Here is a 22591-nt window from a genome sequence, read left to right on the forward strand (position 1 = left end):
CCGTCCTGTAAAAGTACAGATTATATTATTTATGGAAAAAATTCTAAAACTTTTATATATTCTATGTTAAATGATTTAAATTTAATTTTTTATTTATAAATTTTTTTTTACGCAAGTCCTCGATCTATATATATCACAGATTTTTTCTAAAATTGTCACTCAGAGTAACTTTCTAGTATAATAAAATATTGCCTGGTAATATTAAGTAATGTATAAATTTTTTTATATATATAAATATAAATATAAATATAAATATATATATATATATATATATATATATATATATATATATATGAAAAATCCATATTTGTATATATTATATTATATATATATATATATATATATATATATATATATATATATATGATGTGTTTTTAATTTTTTAAGAAAAAGTAACAATTTTATATGTTGCAAAGTTGAATAATATTATCCTGATTGATATTTTACCAATACTTTTCTTTTATTATACATATGGATTTTATAATACCATATGTATGTGTGTGTTCTGTTATATACATGTTTATTAATATTATCCTTATATGTGTAATACGATAACATTTTAACATTATTTTTTAGAATAGACAAATAATTTAAATAATTTATATAACATTTAATTACATTTTCTTACAATTTCTTTGCAAAAGAAAGTCCATACTTCTCCTTGAATATCTCGAAGAAAATTTGCCAGAACTGCTATATGTTACATAGAGTATAACAAGTTAGAGTTGATTAAAATTTGCGTCAAAGAAAAGATCAACTATACCTTTAGTAATCAACGAACGGAAAACAAGCGTATCAATATTCAATATTCAATCTTTGCTATACTTTGCGTAATTAACGAAAGGTCCGTTTTTTAACTAGCACAAGTAGATACTGCGTGCGGGGAAAGCGCGGGAACGTCTTAATTGAACTTTCAACGACATCTGTTGACATTAAAAATAATGCATACGAAATGCAACGCCGCTTACATTCAACGCACGCGACATCTGTCAGTATACGAAGTACATTGACCGCGATCGCAACATATGTACATGCACACACTCACACCAATCTCATTGGAGATTCGGTATACAATATACAATTCCGTGCAATACATAATCGCGCAGAATGGCACGCGGATAGTCGAGTATTTTTTACATTTGTTTATTTTTTTCACGGACGCGCTCGCTCTCGGGGGACACAGCGATGGCGTCAACTTATATCAAGGACGAGACTGGTAACGATCAATTTTTCACTTCATCGCGTTCGTAATTACCTCTTCAATTATATACCGGTTCTAACCTCAAACATGAGTAAACAAGCGTAAAAAAGAAGAGTTTCGTGTAATAATAGATTGTTCTTTTCTATGCGCAACAGTTGTATAATCAATCTTGACAAACTTTCACATATTTTTCAAATTCCGCAACATGTCTTTGAAATGATTCTTATACTAGGATTCTCGCACACACTTGCGAATTTATTAATTCTAAGAGGCTTCTTTTTTTTTTATTTAGTACACTTCAAATATTTTTGTATGCAATTATAAATGTTAATTTATATATTTAACTAAAGTTAATTTGTCTATATGGCCTCACGATATTATTATAATTAAGATATACGATTGTTACTTTTAGGCACATTTATCCCAGCAAGTCAACGACCTGATGGTACATGGCGTAAGCAACGGCGCGTGAAGGATGGATATATTCCTCAGGAGGAAGTTCCATTGTACGTCTCATAATACTTTTCAATATTTGTCAATTGTTATATTTATTTTTGATGTTATTTCTTTCATAGATATGAAAGCAAAGGGAAGCAATTGGTGAAGAAGCCTTTATATCCAGTGGGTGCTAGCCCAGAATTTATAGCTGAACATAAAGCCAAGTTAGAGGCCCTAGCAGGAAAGAATAAAATAATACCTGGTACGCAAGCAAAAACGCAAGAAGGATCCAAAAAGAAGAAAAAGAAAAACAAGTCTAAAGCAATCGAACCTGTGATTGAAGGATTATCTAAAATATCGATCTCAGAGCCCGAATTTCATAAAGAAGTCTCAACTCATAATAATGATAAGCCATTATCCGCTGCAAAACAAACTACAACAAACAACATAGTTAAAGACAATTCAAACATTACACAGAAAACGACAATGGATCCACAAAAGAGATTAAAGAATTTGCGCAAAAAGATTAGAGAAATTGAAGTGTTAGAAGAAAAAATCAAAACTGGTGCTTTGAAAAATCCTGATAAGGAGATACTTGAAAAAGTGGCACGAAAAACAGAGATTTCCAAAGAAATAAAAAGATTAGAAACTGCTTCATAAAGCAGCATATCTAATTAGAAGTTTGACACAGATTTATTAGTGCCATCCAATCCTAAAACTTTGTCAACAACAAGTGTGTAATTCTACAACAAATGTGTAATTACTTGATGAAACAAGTAAAGACTCGTTTATTCTTTCTGACGATCGGCAATTTTACATATGGCAACTGTATCTTGTATTCATTATTCTTGTTTGATCAGTGCATAGATCGATAATATTGATAAATATATTTATAATGGAATGGTATAATTATACCAAAAATTTTAATACTCAATCATGTAAACATACTTATACACACATATTCATATATATAATATTTCATCACTAACAAAAAATTGCTTATAATTGGCCGCTTTCTGTTCAACAAACTTATTTAACTTATATAAGACAGAAATTGTGTCATAAAGCTTTGCAGCAGTTTGAAAATAAAAAGGACAATAGCGAATGTGATGAGAATAAGAGCAAATAAAAATTTTTGGCATTAAAGTTTTAGTGCTATTAAATAATGCTCCCGAGTTGCAGTTTTAAAATAAAAGGAGAATTCTTTAATAAAATGAAAAATATTTTCATTAGTGAGGAAATACTATGTATGTACATATAAAAAAAAACATAAGGTGTGAAAGTTTTAATAAATACAAACGGAGTTTTCGTTAAACGAATTGTTTTTTTGCACAGCATGATTCAATAAAATAAACGATTTTAGATGGATTTATATTATATCGATCCACAAGATAGAAGAAATACATATTATCCAAAAAATTTATATTAAAGATCTGTAAAAGATTGTTTCAATTAAGAATTATTATGCATTTAATGATAGGATAAACTATCAATTTATAACATTAACAAATAAACTCAATTGTATAAAATCATACGAGTACATCACATTTTTGTGAAAAAAAAAATCTGAAAATCATTAAAACTTTTTTGTTAATAATAAGATATTTATATAAATAATTTTATATATGTATAACAATGAGCGTAATTAGAAATAATTTTTAATATACAAGAAATTATGTGGAAGAAGTTGCATTTATTCATGTGGAGCATAACTGAAAAAAAATTTACTTGATAATTAAAAAGTAAATAATTAATACTATATTATTTTTTTGTTAAAATGCCGATATGGATAAATAGCATCAAGATGCAATTTAATTTTAATTTTAGCACATGCGCGGAATGAAAATTGTCATCGCGTTCTTTGTCCTTACTTGCTTTCTCATTCTAACAACAAAGCGCAGTTCACTTGACGTTACAAATGTTTCGATGATGTATGTTTGATTAACCAATCGGTACAAAGGATTCGAAGCATTTAACACATACACCATATATCAAACGAGTGATATTGGTTGCGTTCCGTTTGACGCATAGAGCGCATAAATCGCTTGGAAATCTATAATATATGTTACGTGAACTATAGATTTTCAAGCGATCTATGCGTGAAACGGAGCGCATCCATTACGTTACAAGAAAATAATTTAGTTCACAAAAAATCTACACTACACATGATTTCTTGTTGTTGACGTCATAGCTCAACAAAGTTGTAACGAGAATACAGAAGTCTTTAATTTAACTCTACGGATTAGAAATCAGAATGCCGGATAAAGTATGAAACTTTTTAAATTAATAGTACATCAGAAGAATTTTAGTGGAGAAGATCTGATAATCAACCCGAAGGACTATCCTGGCATAAAAACCGGCGATGTCGTCGAAATCTATCATCCTGATGATGAATTCAGTCGCTTGCTGTTGCAAGTTACCTCCTTTAAGGAGGATCTGCAAGGACGTGAGACTATTAGTGTGGAAAATAACGTAGCATCAATGTTTCAGTTAAGAACGTTTGCCGATGTATATATGAACATAGTAAATCCAGATGATGTAGCTCTAGATTCCATAGAATTGACCTTTAAAGATCAGTACATGGGACGTAGCGAGATGTGGCGTCTGAAAAACAGCTTGGTACATATTATATCTTTGTTGTATATTTATAATTCATATCTTTATATAGTATATGTATGTTTATAAAAATGTACATAGATGTTTTACATTTATTCTAGGTAAATACTTGTGTTTATGTCAATAAGAAGATAGAGTTCTGTGGCGGCAGTATACGATGCCAAGTATACGAGATGTGGTCACAGGGTGATCGTGTTGCTTGTGGCGTTATAACTGATGATACTAAGGTATATCCAAAGCTGTAATATTTATTATATCAAGCTATATCAGACTCTATTATAAAAGCAAATGTGATTTTCAGGTAGTATTTCGATCTTCTACAAGCATGGTATATCTGTTTATTCAAATGAGTTCTGAAATGTGGGATTTTGATATACATGGGGATCTTTACTTTGAGAAAGCGGTAAATGGATTCTTGGCAGATCTGTTCCAAAAGTGGAAAAAGAATAGCAGCAATCATGAAGTTACGATTGTACTCTTTTCAAGAACTTTCTATAATGCAACTAGCTTGGAGGAATTTCCAAATGACATGAGAGAGTGTTTGCAACATGATTACAGAGGAAGATTCTATGAAGATTTTTACAGAGTAGCAGTACAAAATGAAAGGTTTGAGGATTGGAGTAATATCCTGGTACAATTGCGTAAACTATTCACTGATTATCAAAAGATTGTTTTGGAATATCACCAAAAGCCAGGTATTAATATGCCTAAGGCAATAAATTCTACTGCTGCACAAGGCAATTTTCTGGAAGTGTTAAATATGTCTTTGAATGGTAAGTATTAAGTGAGAAATGATGAAGAAATTAATTAATTTTGTATATATTAATATTAATTTATTTCATTTGATTTTTTGCCATTTTTACAGTTTTTGAAAAACACTATTTGGATCGCAGTTTTGATAGAACTGGTCAATTATCTGTAGTAATTACACCTGGAGTTGGAGTTTTTGAGGTTGACAGAGAACTAACTAATGTAACAAAGCAAAGAATCATTGACAATGGTGTAGGTAGTGACTTGGTGTGTGTCGGAGAGCAACCACTACATGCAGTTCCTCTATTAAAGGTAAGTATACAGACATGTAATTTATTATGTACTAAAATAATGAGCAAATATTTGATTTTAGTTTCATAATAAAGATTCTTCTACAAATGCACCAGATGACTATAGTATGCCTCATTGGATAAATCTTAGTTTCTATTCCACAAACAAAAAGATTCCTCATTCTACATTTATACCACGAATAAAACTGCCACAGAGAGTATCAAAGCATCCAGCAGATAATGAAAAATTGCACTGCAAAACCAGACTTCTGCAAGAAGATTCGAGAGAATGTCTGCATAATACCTTATTCGATTATGATGCTTATGATGCACAAGTGTTCCAATTACCAATTGTTACAAGTTCAAGGTAAACTAGCAATGAATATATTGTATATATATAATTAGCAATAATATATATATATATATATATATATATATATATATATATATATATATATATATATATATATATATATTTACATATTTTTATTTTTTTTATAGTGTACAAAGGATAACTACAAGAACGAAAAAGACGAGTGTGGCATGCCTCGAAACACACAACAACGGCCATTTATTAAAACTCTTGAAACGTAAAATGTCAGATCCAGACATACATCATCCTCCACCTGAGACGCATTCACCACCAGTTGTTGCACTACGAAGTGCGGCAATAACGATACCACATAAAACGGATGACGATAATAGCGAATCTAATGAGGATAAAACTGGTAAGCACATATGCATATATAATAATATATTTTGCAATATATTAAAACTATAATTTTTATTAAATAATTGCAATAATTGCATTAGGCGCATCCAGAACACCAGTCAAAAGCGATTTAACTGATTCAGAGATATCTCCGCCTTTTAGACCTGTTGTTGGTAGCGCTGGTAGCCCAACAAACTCAATTTCTCAACCTGCAAATATACTCAGGCCTACTAGAGCACTGATCAATCCATTTGATCCATCACACGTTACCATTAAGCTTACTAGTAATAGACGAAGATGGACTCATATATTTCCAAAAGGTAAATAATTTTATTTTATATCAATAATAAAATCTTGATAAATGATATAATATCTTGGTAAATTTATAATTAACTTTTCTCACATAGTTTTAATTGTAAATTACTAATGTTGTTTATAAATAAATTCAATTGGGATTGCAATTTTATAGATTTTTAAAGTCAATTAAAATTATTGATATAATTCTAGGACCAACAGGAGTATTAATACAACAACATCATTATCAAGCTGTTCCAACACAGACGTGTTCAGAATCACAAAGTGAGGCCATTCCGTCAACTATGAGCGGATCCCCAATGGAGATTGGGATAAACAATTCAAATCAGATTTCAAGATCAGCGTCCCAAATAGGATTTCAAGATTGTTAGTATCTAATATCATATTAAATTAACGCGTTTTTAAAGTTTGTATAAAAATATAAAATATAGTAAATGATAAAATTTATATTCTTACAGGTATAAAAGGAAAACCACTGCGATCTAATTCTTCTATAGCTAATGGAGACAAAACTACAAATCCTCCTTCTGCTATGACGAACAAAAGTCTGACTCTCTTATGGGGTGCAACTGGTGAGCAAGAGTGGACACCCGCGCTAACAACAGGTTTGAAGCTTCTAGTGTATTTTTAATAATTATCTGAAAATTTATGTTTAATATATTTATCTATCTATGTATAATATATTTTACAGAAAATGTTAGACACACACATATTTGAAAGATATACATTTAAACATATTTTGTAATATTTGTTTTAAAATTATTAAATCACAATAGATAAAGTTATAATACATATGTACATATATGCGCACAAACATGTTTTAAATTACTTAAACTGTTCTTGTAATATGTAATAACTTTTTCTATTACAGGTAAATAATTTTAGAAAAAACAATTTATATACAAGATGAGAGGTACCTAATTTGCATACTCCGAATAACTTTTAAATTATGCATTATATGCATTATATGAAAAATTATTATATATAATATATAATTTACAAGGTATTCAAGTGTGTATTTTTAGGTATTTCACTCTGTATATATATAATAAAATTTAATTATATTCTATGATATATTATGACTATATTAGACTAAAAATGCAACAAAGTTATCGGGTTACTGTGGTTATTTCAAGTTTACAGCTTAAAAGAGAGAATTTTTAAATAATCCAAAATTTAAAAATTAATACTTGATTGAATAGCAGATTATTTACATTACACATAACATATAATTTTAATATCCATAAGTTATATAATGCTTCTTGTGCATATTGTGCTTGTTAATCACAATTTACTCATTGTCAATTTTTTATATAATTTAAGTAACATAAACGTTAATATTAATAAACAGGAGTGGTCTTGTGGTTTTAGCTTCAGATTATAATGTAATTTTCTCTGAATAATCAAAATTAATTATTTTTCTCTTTTCACGTGTTTTATTTACAAATATAATATTTACATATATAACACATATTATACATATTAATTACATATATAAATATTATGTCTCTCATATATAATATATATCACATTACTTTTAAAAAAGAAATTAGCGTGAAGAGAAGGGCATAGTTTTGTATAATCAGTACAAATTTACTCCTGTTTACAAATATTTTTCCCTTTACAAATAATACTAATTGTAAAAAATATTGAATGTATTATATTTATATATTTAATATGGAGAGTATGACAGTGCCAAAGAACTTAATGGGCCATTATAAATTATGACATTTAAAAAAGAATGAAAATACTTGAAACCTGCATTTTTAAGATATTATAGAATATTATCGATTATTGCATTCATAAAACTTGGTATGGACAATACTACTCTGATGGTGCAGTCTGTGTTTTTAATTTTTACTTATTTATTTGACTTATTTCTATTTAATTTTGCATTTATTTTTTATTAAAATAAATAACTTTTTTTATAGAACTTCTTTTATAAACACAATTTTGCAAGTATATTCTTAGAAAATTATATCTTTATTCAAAAAGATCACACTCCAAACAGATTCAAATATTTATATTTAATATATAATAGTTATAAAAGAAAGAAGTTTTACAAAAAAATATTTTCATTCTTAAAAATATCAATATTTATTTTTACAATACCATTAAGCATCAATACGAATAATGTTATTACATTTATTTCCATGCTATGGTACGTCTAATTGGGATGCAACGCTGGACACATTGATACATGTGTGATGTACAACTGTGATGTCACTTATGCTGTTTTACAGCAATCATAGGTTAGCGCCATACTCTATTAGGGATTGATCCGGTTATGGTATACATTTGTTTATCTATAGTAAAGACATTAGTTTGAAGTAAGAGAATCGCTATTTATTAATTCTTCATCATTTCTTTGCTATATGTGTTTGTTTACGTATTTGAGAATTGCATGTATAATATATACAGCAAATATTTCCAAAATTTCAAATAATTTCTTTATAGTAAAATATAAAATACATATTTATGATATTTTCAATCTGTTCTTTTAAGTTTGCTTTATATTAAAGCATAATGTAGGCTTTATCGTAGACAATTTCTAGTTTCCATCTATTGCATAATTTTGCTGCTTATATATTCCTTGCTAAATTTCACAAATTGCTTTATCACTTTCGTTAATTAAATCTATGTTATTTTGCGCGTAAAGCTTATATTTTTTGCATTACTAATATAATTACTTGTATCAATTTTTGTATCTCTTCTCACTTTCTCTCTAATAGATTGTGTTACAATAGTAATCTCGTTTATTTATATTCATGTTACATATATTGAATTTTTATAGTATGTCTATATATGTAATTGTTTATATATAAAGCTTATTACAGTATATTCTCTCTTTTCTGTAGATCTAATCGAGTAACTTTATTGCACCAAAGCATAAGAAGAAAATAATGCACATCTACTTTAGATTTGTTAGATTTCTGCTTTACATTTCACATGATTCAATAACACAAATTGACATATTCTTGATAGAAAATGTGTTGACAATGTGTCAATGAGAAACACATTATATAAACTAATAATTGTCAAATAGCATGCATTTAGGGAGAGACTTTTAATCTTTATATGCAAATCAATGTTATATACATACACATATGATGCATTTAACACTTAAAATATTGTTACAATGGGCATATAATAATGTGTCTTTTGTAATAACTCATTTTCTTAATACAGAGAAAAATAATTTTTAAATATGAGCAAGATTAAATTAATATGCATATACAGAAAGTTTAGATAATTTCTAAATATATTTACGATTATACATATATAATAGTAAATATACAATTTCTTTATATGCGTATATATAAATTTCATAAAACAATCAATGTTTCTAAATTAAACTTTCTATTAAAGTATAATTTTATTAAGACTTTACTTTTTTATAGCATTGTTGTGTTAATATACACCATATTGTAAATCATTTTGTAATTGATAGATTGGTAGTTTTTACCGAGAGGTAAAAAACATTTCTTTTCTATTGGTAAAGGGACAGCAAATCGGTGATATAATAGATTCTCGATAATTTAACGCTTTTCTCAGAGAATCTCTGGTGATCACATATTGTTTAGAACTGAAAACGTATCCTTATCTAAAGAAAATTATATTGTATTTGTTATTCCTAAAACAATTATTTAATAGATGGTATCAAAATATGAAACAGTTTTATCTACTGCTTCAATTTCTGTAATTTTTATTTATGTCAAGTGATATCTTATCGAGTGTCTATTCTTTGCACCTAAAAAGAAGAAATAGATATTAAATGAAGATAAATATAAAAAGGAACAAAAGGAATATTGTTGAATATAAAATTAGAAAGATATTAATCTTAAAATTATACAGACATTTTTTATATAACTGTGAACAAACATTGATATTTATATTCGAAAATTTATCTGTTTCTTCTTGCACAGATATAGTAGACGGTTCTTTAATAATCATTTCGATTATTTTCAAATTTTATTCGAACAGGAGTCGATTGGAAATCTTTAACAATCCCAGCATGCCTACCCATCACTACAGATTACTTTCCGGACAAGCGAAGTTTGCAAAATGATTATGTCGTATCGGATTATAATCTTCTACCGGAGGATGTAAACGTTGATTTTGCTCAACAACGAGCAATATACAAAAAACCACTCACAACTGTGGAAGTGTTTAAAGAATTGGTTTCACAACGCTTGGCTCAAGTATAAATTTAGCATTAAATTTATATAACAAATATATATATATATATATATATACACACTTTGATTTATTTATGTGTCTAGGATTAATCATACAAGTATTATGTTATTTTAAGGGTTTTCAGCTAATTATTTTACCATCGATTAATAAGAATCAAAGCAACGCGACTGGCAGCAATGCTGCTCCCGCAATTAGTACTGTGATACGCGGCAGACAAACCGAGTCTGAGCCTAAAGAAGAATATTTGCTTAGCATTGGAAGAATTTTTCATAAAATATCTTTATTTGATAATTCTATAACAATTACGAGATATAGACCACGGTAATCATTTTTATCAATTAAATGTTAAAATTTTTCAGTAAACTCATTACACTGGAGATCAATGGATGTATTTGCACTTAACTCTTATATTTTAATTTCCTTCAATTGTACAAAAATAAGAAATTTTATTGAAAAGAATTTTGTCATTGTATTTTCTGGTATAAAATTTTCGGAAATTAAAAAAAAAAATTTTTAATATTTAACGAATACTGTTGCTATATGAAATAAAATATAAAATTTGTATTATCTTAATATATAATGAGGAATTGGTAATTAAATATTATTATGACCAATTGTTTTCCAGTGCGATCGGTTAAACTACATTAAAACAAAGAATAGTTAGCTGTAGCAATACTTACATTTTATAGACATCCTTATCCACCCTTCAATATTCACTACCGATATCGATTCCATGCCCCGCATCACGATACGTACGAGGTGTCGTGGGTGTCTTTCACCACAGAGAAACTTGAAACATACAATTGGAATTATCTAGATCATTACATTTGTACACGAGGTCACACTGATTTTGCCTTAGTGGAAGTGAGTAGGCTTGCAGAAGAGATTCAAGAATTTCGCGTATCTAAAATGAAAAATTGTATTATTATTGGTACATTTTATTTTTAAGGCCCTTAAATATTGGAGATTTCGGGTATTTCTATTACCATTACACAATTCTTCGACTCGCAAAATTTTGGAAGGTTCTTTAAGATGCGACATATACGCTCCACTCAGTAATATCGAGCAAGCATCATTAATGGACGGATTCTTGCGCTTCATCGAAGGATGGCTGAACAAGATACGACGGCTGAACCCCAACAAAAATTTGGTAAATTTCTCCATCTCTAATTTTCGGTAGGTGTATACAAAGATGAAGTTGAGTGAGAGAATTCTGAATTATTAATTATTCCAATAATAATTATAATTGTATAATAATTTAACTGTTACAAAATCATAAAAGAGACGTTCTAAAAAGTAGTTACATTAGCATAATCTTATTCTGGAAAAAATTTGCATCCACTTTTTTATTAACAAAATTTCTCAATTTTTGACTTGTTCGATTAATTTTCACATTAAATTTTTGTAGTTGCATAAGATGCGGGAAAATTTGCAGCTTATATAAATCTTTTTGGGACGTCCTATTATATTTTAGATATTTTAATTGCCGTTATTTTATTCTTTATCTGTAACGTAATTTTATTTAAAATTGCTTGATAGTTTTTGTTAGACAATATTATTTTGTTGGAGGAGTTATTCTATTTAAGTTTTTTTAATATAATATTTTTTAAGGAACGGATATTAAGATCGCATTTTATATACAGAACATAAAATATGATTCTTAAGGGGCAATTTTTATTTCTGGAATATCTCCTCTTCATATTATATTTGAATGTTGCATGCTCACATTTGATTGATTTATGCAGATTTATTTTAATGCTTTTGTTAATTTTATATATTTACAATTTATTAACTTTTGAATTATGCAATCTTTGTCAGCATATCTATTATAGTATAAAACATATAATCTTATTAGTAAAACAATGATCTATCAAACTAATTTTAAGAATTGTCTGTAGATAAAGGCAACATGACATGCTATATAACATGCTGAAAAATTTATATATGAAACATTAAAACACAGAAAATTAGAAAACTAAAAGAGAATGCACGGCTTTTTATGAAGCTTCGTTTGACACTTTGCGTTAACATCGACCGTATAACATATATACAATAGCAACATTCAGCAGTATTAATTTATTATTTAACAGTATAATACTTATATACCTTTGTATTATACGTACGATCGTTCCGAAATATACATATCAAAGTATCTAAAAGACATATATCGGCAAATTGAGATTATAAAGCTCACAAACAACAGTGACAGTAAATAGATCCGCGCATTGTTAAAAAAAAAATAAGTCTACAAATTTGATATATACGTATGCGATAAGTAGAGACTTGTAGCTGGAATGTTTGTATGGGGAGGGGTATTTAGCATGATATGTTTCAGAGCCCCACAGCTCTAGGTGGTGTCCCCCCAAGAGATCCTGCCTCTCATTTGACCAGACGCAGGCACAGCACGAGCCTGATATTCCTCACTAACCAGGTACATCCTCCCCTCCTGTAGCCTCGATACATAGAGTCCAGCTGCTCTCGTTTAAAATTCTGTCTAAGCGAGCTTTCGATGAAGTTAATTAGCGAGCAGGACAATAAAAAATTTTTTTGAAAATTTTTCTTTCAATTCGACGTAAACTATCGTATACAGTAACATCGATTTCCAATTTTGAATATTGTAGAGTAAAGAGTAAATAGAGTTGCAACAAGATATTTTGCAAAATAATAGAAAAAGATAATAAAAAATTTTTGAAGATTCTATGGAACAAATATTTCCTGTTTCTGTCTGAATAAAATTAATTGAAATGTTTCGGATCTTTTTTAAATAATAATTTTAAAACTTTTTATTATTCTTTCTCTATTTCTCTTTCTCTCTATGTGTTTTTCTTCGTGGAATCCTGGTGAAATTTTATCTCATCTTCAAGACATCGCTAGATGTATTCGAATTTCGATAAAATCGCTTCTTTGATACGTGTTACTTGGAATGATCAGGCAGCTTACACTATATATATCACGATACTGTGATCGTGCTTGATATTTTTGCATTGAATGTGCATCTATGATTTTAGCGAGCTTATCCCGTTATGCGTGAAATGTTACAATGTTTGATTTACACTTTTCTCTTGTTATATATATATATATATATATATATATATATATATATATATATATATATATATATGTATGTATGTATGTATGATACATATACGATATCTAATGCCTTCACGACTACGAGAACATTTCTTAATGTTGAACGTCGCATTATACAATTAGATACAGATATACATTCTCACAATCATCTCAGCTTAATCATTACTGTTCACAAATTATATTACCCATACATGTCATCATACTTTCCAGACCAGTCTAGTCGGCAGCTCTCCTTTCAGGGAGCGACTCGGAAGCAACCGTCTGCCGGAAAAACCGAGACCAAGGTTTGAACATATCTACCTTGATGATTTCAACATTGTTGCTTTATATCTGCAATCTTTAACGTTTGTAGTTTTGCCGACTCCCTCGTTTTTTTCAGTGGACTATTCTAAATCGGTGTTTGATGGTTTTGTATTTTATTTCCGCTTCACACACATATTATATATTGCAGATGTGTTGGAGATATCGCTTACACAATACAATAGCATAACTATTCTTGTGTGAATAATGCAATTTATAATTATTTTAATGCCTTACGAGTATATTTTTAATGTTGAACATCGCATTATGAAACGCGGCACTTGCATTATAATGTATTTAATTGATTTAATTTTATGAAATGTGTTATCTTACAATGCTTTATATTTTCATATTTTTAATATTTCATATTTAATGATGAAATACAACTTATTTATGTCTAACATGAGAAATGTATTTAAACATTTTTAAAGAAAATAGATCGACGTTCAACTTACGATGAAAATATAAAGCATTAATAATCAATTAACTATTCTTTGATGCTTTATTGTTTTTTAATATGTGTGTATGTGTATGTATTAAATTTTTTTTTTTTCAGTTTAACACTTTTGGTGATAGATGAATAATCTGGCTAAGATTCTCAGGCGTAACTAAAAAGAGTGCAATTGTATCTTTGACATAAGCGTCTTGCGTGCGATTAATTGATTCATTGTTCACTCCACTGTTATCGTGCATGTGTTTTATTTTGCGAAGAGTCTTGATATAAGAAATACTCGAGCATCTTTGTATATTGCAACATATATCTCGCTGCACGGTATATAGGAAACATAACGTTTCGAGTGCGTAAATAAATTTTTCTTTCTTCGCACTTTTTACTCATTGCATCTTTTAACAACGTTATCTGATTGAATAACATCTAGCGCTGCGATATCTTTCGATCAAATATATTTTCTCGTTGTGGAGCAACAAGATTAAGAGGAGAATGAAAAAAGAATCGAGGACTCTTGTAGCATATGTATAGTTTCTGTATCTTTCAGCTTCTTTCATCTTTTTCATTCATTTCCCACTCGATATGCCTGGGTGGAGCATACGTACAACGTACGCTGAATTAAAAAGCTATGTTTTCTTGAAGAATGCAAAGTTAAAATTTAACGGCATATTTGTATGTGTGTACTTATGCTCTGCGCCCTGTAGAAAATTTTGGTAGTGAGTGAGGGAGTGACGGGGTTTTATACTCTCCTCTGTACAGGAGAGGCATGTAGTGAATACTGCTGCGGCTGCCCGCACGTGCCTCGACACTCCTCGCCACGTGCCAAACAGGTTGGTTCTTACTCTCTCTTATTTCTTTCGATTCAGATTAAAAGTGACAAGTTACTCAAGAATGCACGCGATTTATTTTCGCGAAAATATGTAATATATATGTATATAAATCTATAGACCATGGAATTTCCTTTTAATACTAGATTCTGTGGTTGATTTGAAGACGATTTTTCCTTAGCGAAAATATCGAAACATCAATAATATTAAGTTATATTGAAAAAGAGCTTCTCACAAAGTATATTTTGTAAAAGTTAAATGATTAATAAATTAATTTTTTAAATTAGTTTTAGATGGAATTTACTTTGATAGAATTTTAATTTGAAGCTTATCAAAATATATGATGAGAAAATTTGTAAAAAATGATCTTTGATATATTCATTAAGAAAAAGTTGACTTCAAAAATTAATCAAAAAATTTGCTATTAAAAGGACGCAGGTCTTGGAATATGTATATATCGATAGCCTCCCTTGGCCTTACTTTATTGAGTAGTCTTTTAATCACATGTACTATATACATAAATAACTACGAATAATATCTCATGTCAAGTAAAAAACTCATATATTTTTTCAGTTATTAAAATTTTATTATTAAGAATCTCAGCAAAAAAAGATTTTTAAAAAATTACTATAAAAAGCGACCTTAATAAAATGTTCTTTTTTATTTTCTTTTTCTTAGATTTCTCAAAAAATGTATAGTTGCGTTTTTCTGTGACTGAAAGAATACTCGATAAGACGGGTGTATATCTCTTATGTTTGATAATTTTGTAAAAACAAAATTTGTAAAATTTTTTTATGTAAATGAACGAAAATAGAGTAATACCACTTTGCGAGAGAAAAGCGCGATATTATGTTTTCGTCAAATTTTTATCTAATGTGCTACAATAACATAAGGTGCGTGGACAAAAAGAACATATATGTCTTAGATACCAATAACACAAGTCGCTTCGTAAATGCCGCTTTTTTTTTGCACTGATACGATCATCTAAATAAATGCTTTTCTTTGTCATGGGTGATTTAGATCCGGCTCTAAAGTAATGGATAGAGGACGTGTATCGCCTGCCAGTGAAGCCGTTTTGCCGTTGTCGCTCGAGCAACAACAGCAGGATCATTTCGATACTAATGACGACAGGTACGAAAAGCATTGTAGTAATTAACACTTGTACGATTACATGCATCATTTTTCTAAATATAATCTGTTTCTCGTTTTTTTAAATAAAATTGTTGTTTATAATATACGGGATAAAATCATAAATTCAATATTAAAATCGCATTACCTGTTGTATTAATGATCTCTCATTTTGTTTGAAGATAAGAAATTTTCTGGACACAGCTTCGCCTGTTCTAATGCTAGACCACAGATATTTGATTAAATCTGTCTGCTTCACAGTACGAACATGGAGCTGACTAAGATAAAAAGCAATGCAACAAACCTGGAAATTTTGGAGGTCATGAAGCATCCTCAAACTGGCGTCGGTTTCTTGACACAGCATCCCTCACTTCCAAGCCAAACGTTTGTTAGCGCCGACGCGATTCAATGGTTACATAATCATATGGAAGGTGGCATGGGCGTTGAGCAGGGTATCAATATCATGAAGGTAGAGACTCAGAAACTTTTTTTAGTGTAATCTGCAAAATTTAATATTGTTAATACTTTTAATTTCAACTTGTAATATAAGATATCGGAATACGGAAGAGATTTACTTTTTTACACCGAGGATTAGTCAATAGTCAGTTTCATAAAACAAAGAGACTTTTTTTAGAAAGAATATTTTAAAATATTTTTGAATCTTTGTTTTTGAAAAAAAAGAAAAATTTAATGAAAGTGTCATTGTGCTGATAAGATTAAATTAATAATTTATTTTTATACAGGGGATGATACAAGACAAATTGATATGCCATGCATCCGGCGATTTCTCGCAACCATTTGTCTTAGGATTTTATTTGTATCATATAGTGCAAGATAAAGAAAATCAAAAAGGTAAGTAACACAATCAGCACATTGACAGCCTTTTTACTTTTGATTCGCAATTCAATTTCGAATTTTTTATTTGCAGCCGCGGATTATTCCGCTCCGCTCGGTGATCTACAAGGTTTCGAGAATGAGTGGGTGGAAGTGGAAATGAGACCACCGAAAGGATGGTGTGAACCAACATCTTCGGTAATTTCGTCAACGATATCATCTCCCATAACTATACCTAATTGCGACGCTGTTGACGAATCCGATGTTCCACCTTTTTTGAGAGATGACATCAGTTTGACGGAATCATTAGACGATAGAACAGGTAAGAATACCACATGGCATTGATCATACGCGTATTCCTCATACGAATGTCGCACATGTTGTCTCTTAAAATATGAGAACATAATTAATCCTTTCAAGAATGGATAATCTTAGATTAAATCTGTCAAACTATATAATCAATCCTATCAAGATATTCACATGAATAATATAAAGCTAATCAGTCTGTATAATATATTTGTTTTTTTTAGTGCCACTATATAAACACACTCATCTTGATATTGATATAAATAATAAAAGTGACAGAATCGAGTGGGGCCATCTAAGATATCAATCCATTTACAAGGTAGATCATTCCTATGAACTTGTAGTACAATGGGTAGCATCGTCCGGTAGTATAGTAGCTGATCTGGTAAGTAAAAGTTTTGCTCTTTTCTTTCCTCTTCATCTTCATGATTACAAGATAAGGCAAATATTGAATTGTATACTAATAATATCGATTTCTCTTCGCAAGATATTTCTTTGGCAACGTAAGGCTCAAATGTGTGGGATACAGATGGTGCCCATTCCCAGTGATTTGTTAGCACTACCATATACCTTGAAAAGCGATCCTCTTAGAGGGCCTATTTTTATACCCCTCGATACAGAATGCTTGATGGCGAATAAGCGATATCTCTTTGAAGGTTTGTTCCAACTAATACTAATATAAATTTTGATTTTTAATCTGTCTAATTTGATAACAATAACAAAAATGCACATTTATATAGAATTTCGAGAAGATACGTACGCGCAAAGACTATTTTTATTCCAAGAAGCGATACTGCAGCGATTCGGCTTTGTGCCGTGCTTAGTTGAAAACATTGAAAGTGATCGCCAGTATGTTCACATCACCGGCAATGCGTTTATATTAGTGCCATCCACTGCGAATACTCGGCCCCGTCCACGAACTGGTACCAATATCGTGCGACGGAATACGGGACAGAAAAGATATCCAGTTCACTCGGACCAGCCGAGTCCGCATGAAGCGTACATTACCAGACACGTTAGTGGGAAGAATAAAGATGATCATAGCATGGATCGAAAAGTTAGTGATAAGAATCCTTTCTGATCTACAAAAGAAAAATATTCTATGAATGTGTGTTCATTCGCACATTACGATGCAAATGTTTCAATTATATGTTCTTTGAAAAATTTGGTGTCAAATATTACTTACTTGATTACAGATGGGCTTTTTGTGGTCGTGGAATCACATGATCAGTCGAAAATGGAAGTCATTGTCCACTTCGGCGGGCGATGAATTATTTCAGAAGAAAATCATACAAGATTTTCGACATTTCTGTTCCAACGGAGACAATAGACTGAAACAGTTTTGGGAATCTTGTTGGGAATTAAAGGAGAAAACTTGTACAAAAACGAAGTAGCAAGATATCATTTCGTCCAAAGGATTTATCATGGATCATACATGCAAATCTCAAATCATTATATGACTGTTAATTTTAATTGATTGAAAGTACAATGATATCGATTGATGATAATGATTATATAGATATAACTTTAAGCAGGATGAGTAGAAGTATGTATAAATTGTATGATATTATTTGCGAAATAAAGAGAGAAAACTATATAGATTTCGATTGAATATCACAAAAAGAGCAGGAAATACTAGGATATTTTGAAAAATAAATTGCAGAAAAAATTGAAAATTAAACTTTTGATATTGTTATTTGCTATCTTTCTTATCTGATTTTAACTCCTTTATCTAAAAACCTACTTTATATTCTATCATAATAATCTGGAATTTTTTCATTTTGAAATCCTATCATGAAGACAATGTTACAAAATGTAGTTTTAAACGATTACTTTTCCTTTAAGAGAAAATTTATTTTTATTGCACCAATTTTCACGCATTGAAATAATAATAATTATAATTCAAATAATTATTTGAAATATCTGATTAAACTGAAACCAGTCAATATAATCTCGGACTATACATGTTTAAATAAGTACATAATTATTCAATAAAATTTTTAGAATGTTACCTATTTATATTAATATTCATTGTGATGTGAAAAGAAGAATTTATATCAAACTTCACATTCCCAAACACACATACTCAACACGCCTTAAAGGATTCGCTATTGTTCTTCAAAAAGTACAACATCGGATTCATCATGGATGAATTTTCGCACGTAAACGATTATTTGTATCTAATAACATTTTTGTAAGAATATCTACATTAACAAATCGTGCGATAAAACGTTACAGCAATGATTATGCGCCATGTCGAACGCAACTGATTCTCGACATCAATCAGTTACGGTGAAAAAGCGTACAACAATGGTCAATGACAGTGACATTGACAGCTGGAAAACGGAATCCGATTCTAGTGAATCCGATCAAAGGAGGATTGCTTTTATCGATCGTCGCATGAATTATGATAGAACTCACGAAGATGCAGCTAAAAACTCAAGTTCTATTCCCGAGATTCGGTACATCAATCCTGCCATTTACACACAATCGATTGGCGAAGAGGAGCACGATGATGTGGCGCAGATTCACAAACCAGAAAATGATCGTGAGTAGAAAAAAATTATATATATATATATATATATATATATATATATATATATATATCAATTATTATATAAACTTGGAAATTAAGAAAAAATTAGATGAAACTAATCTTTAATTGAATCAAATAGATAATAAAAAAATTAATATGGTCGTAAAATCAAAATCTTAAAACGCACACACACATTTTTGAACATACTTTATAATTAATAAAATTTATATTCTAAACATATATATTTCTTATTGTAGAAATTTATGTGCAATTTTACTGTATGAATTTCTATTAATACTTGTAATTTATTTTCTCACAGGATATTGTAACGGATACGTAATCGACGCGAATGATAACAATTCCGAGTCTTCAACGATCGATCTACCGTCTATGAAGGATGCAACAAGCGTCAATCATGCAATCGAATATCCAGGACAGGAAGTACAGGAGGGACAGGACGGCACAGGACGGAACACCTACAGGTGTTACTCGACATCTTTATCAGATACTACTTTGTTTTCTGAACCGTTCACCGTTCGGTCCGTGGATCAATCATCCGGAAAAATCGTGCAAACAGAACGACGATGCAAAATCAGTAGCGTTCCGACAAACATCGGTCAGAATGAAACAACGAAACAAGACAAGTTCGTACTTTGTTACATTGCACTTTATATTATATTAAAAATCTTGCTGAAACAGATATGTAAAAGAAAATTATAATGTATTGCAGATATCGCCCGGACAATCGTCAAGTACGAGTTTCCATGTCGTTCTTGACCGGTCCGAGCATCAGCGATTATCAGGCATCGAACGGCGCCGATCTCGGAAAGAGGATCGGTCATTCGGAATGGATCCGTAGGAAAGACGAGGCCACGCAACGCAAGAAAGAGGAAGACGAACGTGCGGCGAAGAAGCGACAAGAGGAGGAAGAGAGGATGGCGCGAGAAAAGGAGGCAAAAGTGCAGCTGGAAAAGGAAAACTTTCTCAAGTGGGTGGAGAGGAAGAGGCTACAGGAGCTCGAGAGGAAAGCTATCCTCGAGAACGAATTGGAATTACAAAGACGTCTGAAAGAGATCGAGGATAAGGCATCCGTCGCGAAGACTCTATACCTTCGTCAGTGGATACAAAAGAAGAAGGAGGAGCAAAAGAGTATGGCAATAACTTTTCGCGTAACTTACTTGAACTCGTTCGAATCTTCGACGCGCGATAAGGGTTGATTGCCTTGTTTTGTAGCTCGGCATAAGGAGCAGGAGATGAAACAGAGGAAGATGATCGAAGAACGCGAGAGGCGATTGGAGCTGAGCTCGAAAGCTTACGAGAAATGGAGAGAGAATTCCAAGAATAAACCCAAACCCGCTACACAAGGACTGCTTCGTACGTTTAAAATAATAATAATAATAATAAAATAATAATGAGAGAGATAATAAGTATAAATATAATATTTAAGGATAATACATATAGGATGTTTTTCACATCAGTTGCGCTACTAAAATAGCTTCCTCATTATGTACAATTATAACACAGCGCAATCTAAACAAATTAATTTTGATATTTTCCATTATGTAAAAAAGGAATGGGTATATATATATATTTACATTGCTTCGCGATTTTCTCAAATGAAATACATTCTGAAGCAAACCGATCTGTTATTTTATAGCCCATCAGAAAGCTAAGCCAGCGTATATAAATCCGATTCCGTGGCAATCGGTCGTGGAGATTGATTCTGATGAAACGCAGGAGGATACCTTTAACGATAAAAAAGGGAACATAAATCAATTAAAGATGAACGGCAGAAAAACGATTGCGGCGCATCAGTGATGGCGAGAAATTTGGAAAAATCATTCACGAGACACAATTCTTGTACGATCTTGTTTCGTCCAATTCCAAGTATCTTTAACGTAACAAATTAAAATTAAAAGTATTTGCAAAAATCTTGATTTTTTTTCACGTAGTCGCAAGTTTCGTTCGAGACTTAATTGCTGAGATATTTAATTACAAAGTTGCGAGAAATATTATATACAACACGTCTTCCCGTATAAAATATTTTTACGAAAGATAACCTGAGGAAATTTTTATATCGCTAAAAAGATTATGTATGTATAACGTCATCTCTTTTCCTATTTACAGCGAGTAAACAAGGATATGCAAGGGTACAATATATGATGTAACACATTTTGATTAATATATGTCAATTTGATTGAAGTGATTTTAATGATATAAGTTTGTTCACACGTTTAATGACAACCTGTGCTACATAATACAAAGTATTTGATTATAACAAGACAAAGCAGATCTCGTGACTTTGTAACTGTATTTCTCTCTCTCTCTCTCTCTCTCTCTCTCTCATTCTCTCTCAAATAATTATCAAACTATTATACCTTCAGTCCCTCTACTGCGAGAAGAACACACCTATTACATCGTAAATTGTTAATTTTATAGTACGAGAAATATCGTGAGAGCTTCTCATCGTCTATTTGCCATACATATATAAGACACATTATTTTCCTTAGACAACAACTCTTCTTCTAAACAATGTCTTAGCTGTTTTCGTTCGTACCATTCGTCACATCACTCGTTATATATACAATATGGACAATATA

General features: G+C 30.4%; 3 protein-coding genes across 8 annotated transcripts in view; all 3 read left to right on the forward strand.

The window, feature by feature from the left end:
* The first annotated feature begins 1019 nt into the window (after nucleotides 1-1019).
* On the forward strand, nucleotides 1020-2954 carry LOC126854894 (partner of Y14 and mago). The gene is made up of 3 exons (XM_050602055.1): nucleotides 1020-1216; nucleotides 1614-1707; nucleotides 1777-2954. Exons 1-3 carry the CDS (start codon nucleotides 1186-1188, stop codon nucleotides 2297-2299), a joined length of 648 nt encoding a protein of 215 aa, XP_050458012.1. The 5' UTR covers nucleotides 1020-1185; the 3' UTR covers nucleotides 2300-2954.
* A 793-nt stretch (nucleotides 2955-3747) lies between these two features.
* LOC126854875 (GATOR complex protein Iml1) lies at nucleotides 3748-19050 on the forward strand. 6 transcript variants are annotated; one of them, XM_050601990.1, is made up of 24 exons: nucleotides 3748-4258; nucleotides 4357-4482; nucleotides 4557-5028; nucleotides 5121-5317; nucleotides 5379-5662; nucleotides 5797-6023; nucleotides 6109-6327; nucleotides 6515-6688; nucleotides 6781-6927; nucleotides 8566-8574; nucleotides 10307-10524; nucleotides 10638-10843; nucleotides 11212-11386; nucleotides 11472-11672; nucleotides 12858-12953; nucleotides 13823-13896; nucleotides 16208-16318; nucleotides 16577-16784; nucleotides 17059-17167; nucleotides 17244-17471; nucleotides 17680-17840; nucleotides 17943-18111; nucleotides 18196-18512; nucleotides 18652-19050. In XM_050601990.1, the coding sequence occupies exons 1-24, from the start codon at nucleotides 3908-3910 to the stop codon at nucleotides 18847-18849; spliced, it is 4677 nt and encodes a 1558-aa protein (XP_050457947.1). In that variant the 5' UTR covers nucleotides 3748-3907; the 3' UTR covers nucleotides 18850-19050. The 6 variants fall into 6 exon arrangements, with proteins under 6 accessions (XP_050457947.1, XP_050457948.1, XP_050457950.1 ...); XM_050601991.1 differs by lacking the exon at nucleotides 13823-13896 and adding an exon at nucleotides 15120-15190; XM_050601995.1 differs by having other exon boundaries at nucleotides 4119-4258; nucleotides 4337-4482.
* A 444-nt stretch (nucleotides 19051-19494) lies between these two features.
* Nucleotides 19495-22591, forward strand: part of LOC126854886 (inner centromere protein A) — a 6953-nt gene continuing 3856 nt past the window's right edge. Inside the window, exons 1-6 of the mRNA XM_050602036.1 lie at nucleotides 19495-19617; nucleotides 19694-20003; nucleotides 20311-20635; nucleotides 20722-21140; nucleotides 21225-21365; nucleotides 21649-22591. The exon at nucleotides 21649-22591 is cut by the window's right edge and continues 3856 nt beyond it. Coding sequence (XP_050457993.1) covers nucleotides 19709-20003; nucleotides 20311-20635; nucleotides 20722-21140; nucleotides 21225-21365; nucleotides 21649-21809 — 1341 coding nt within the window. The 5' untranslated portion in view covers nucleotides 19495-19617; nucleotides 19694-19708 and the 3' untranslated portion in view covers nucleotides 21810-22591. The remainder of the gene's footprint in view (nucleotides 19618-19693; nucleotides 20004-20310; nucleotides 20636-20721; nucleotides 21141-21224; nucleotides 21366-21648) is intronic.

Source organism: Cataglyphis hispanica, chromosome 15 (assembly GCF_021464435.1).
Source record: "Cataglyphis hispanica isolate Lineage 1 chromosome 15, ULB_Chis1_1.0, whole genome shotgun sequence".
Classification (NCBI taxonomy): Eukaryota; Metazoa; Arthropoda; class Insecta; order Hymenoptera; family Formicidae; genus Cataglyphis; species Cataglyphis hispanica.

Excerpts from the sequence above, each read along its gene's own strand:
- LOC126854894 (XM_050602055.1), top strand. The coding sequence starts at position 1,186 with ATGGCGTCAACTTATATCAAGGACGAGACTG. Across the intron at positions 1,217-1,613 it reads TTATATCAAGGACGAGACTG|GCACATTTATCCCAGCAAGT; the intron begins GTAACGATCAAT and ends TGTTACTTTTAG. Across the intron at positions 1,708-1,776 it reads CCTCAGGAGGAAGTTCCATT|ATATGAAAGCAAAGGGAAGC; the intron begins GTACGTCTCATA and ends TTTCTTTCATAG.
- LOC126854875 (XM_050601990.1), top strand. The coding sequence starts at position 3,908 with ATGAAACTTTTTAAATTAATAGTACATCAGAAGAATTTTAGTGGAGAA. Across the intron at positions 6,328-6,514 it reads GACTCATATATTTCCAAAAG|GACCAACAGGAGTATTAATA; the intron begins GTAAATAATTTT and ends ATATAATTCTAG. Across the intron at positions 10,525-10,637 it reads TTTCACAACGCTTGGCTCAA|GGTTTTCAGCTAATTATTTT; the intron begins GTATAAATTTAG and ends TGTTATTTTAAG.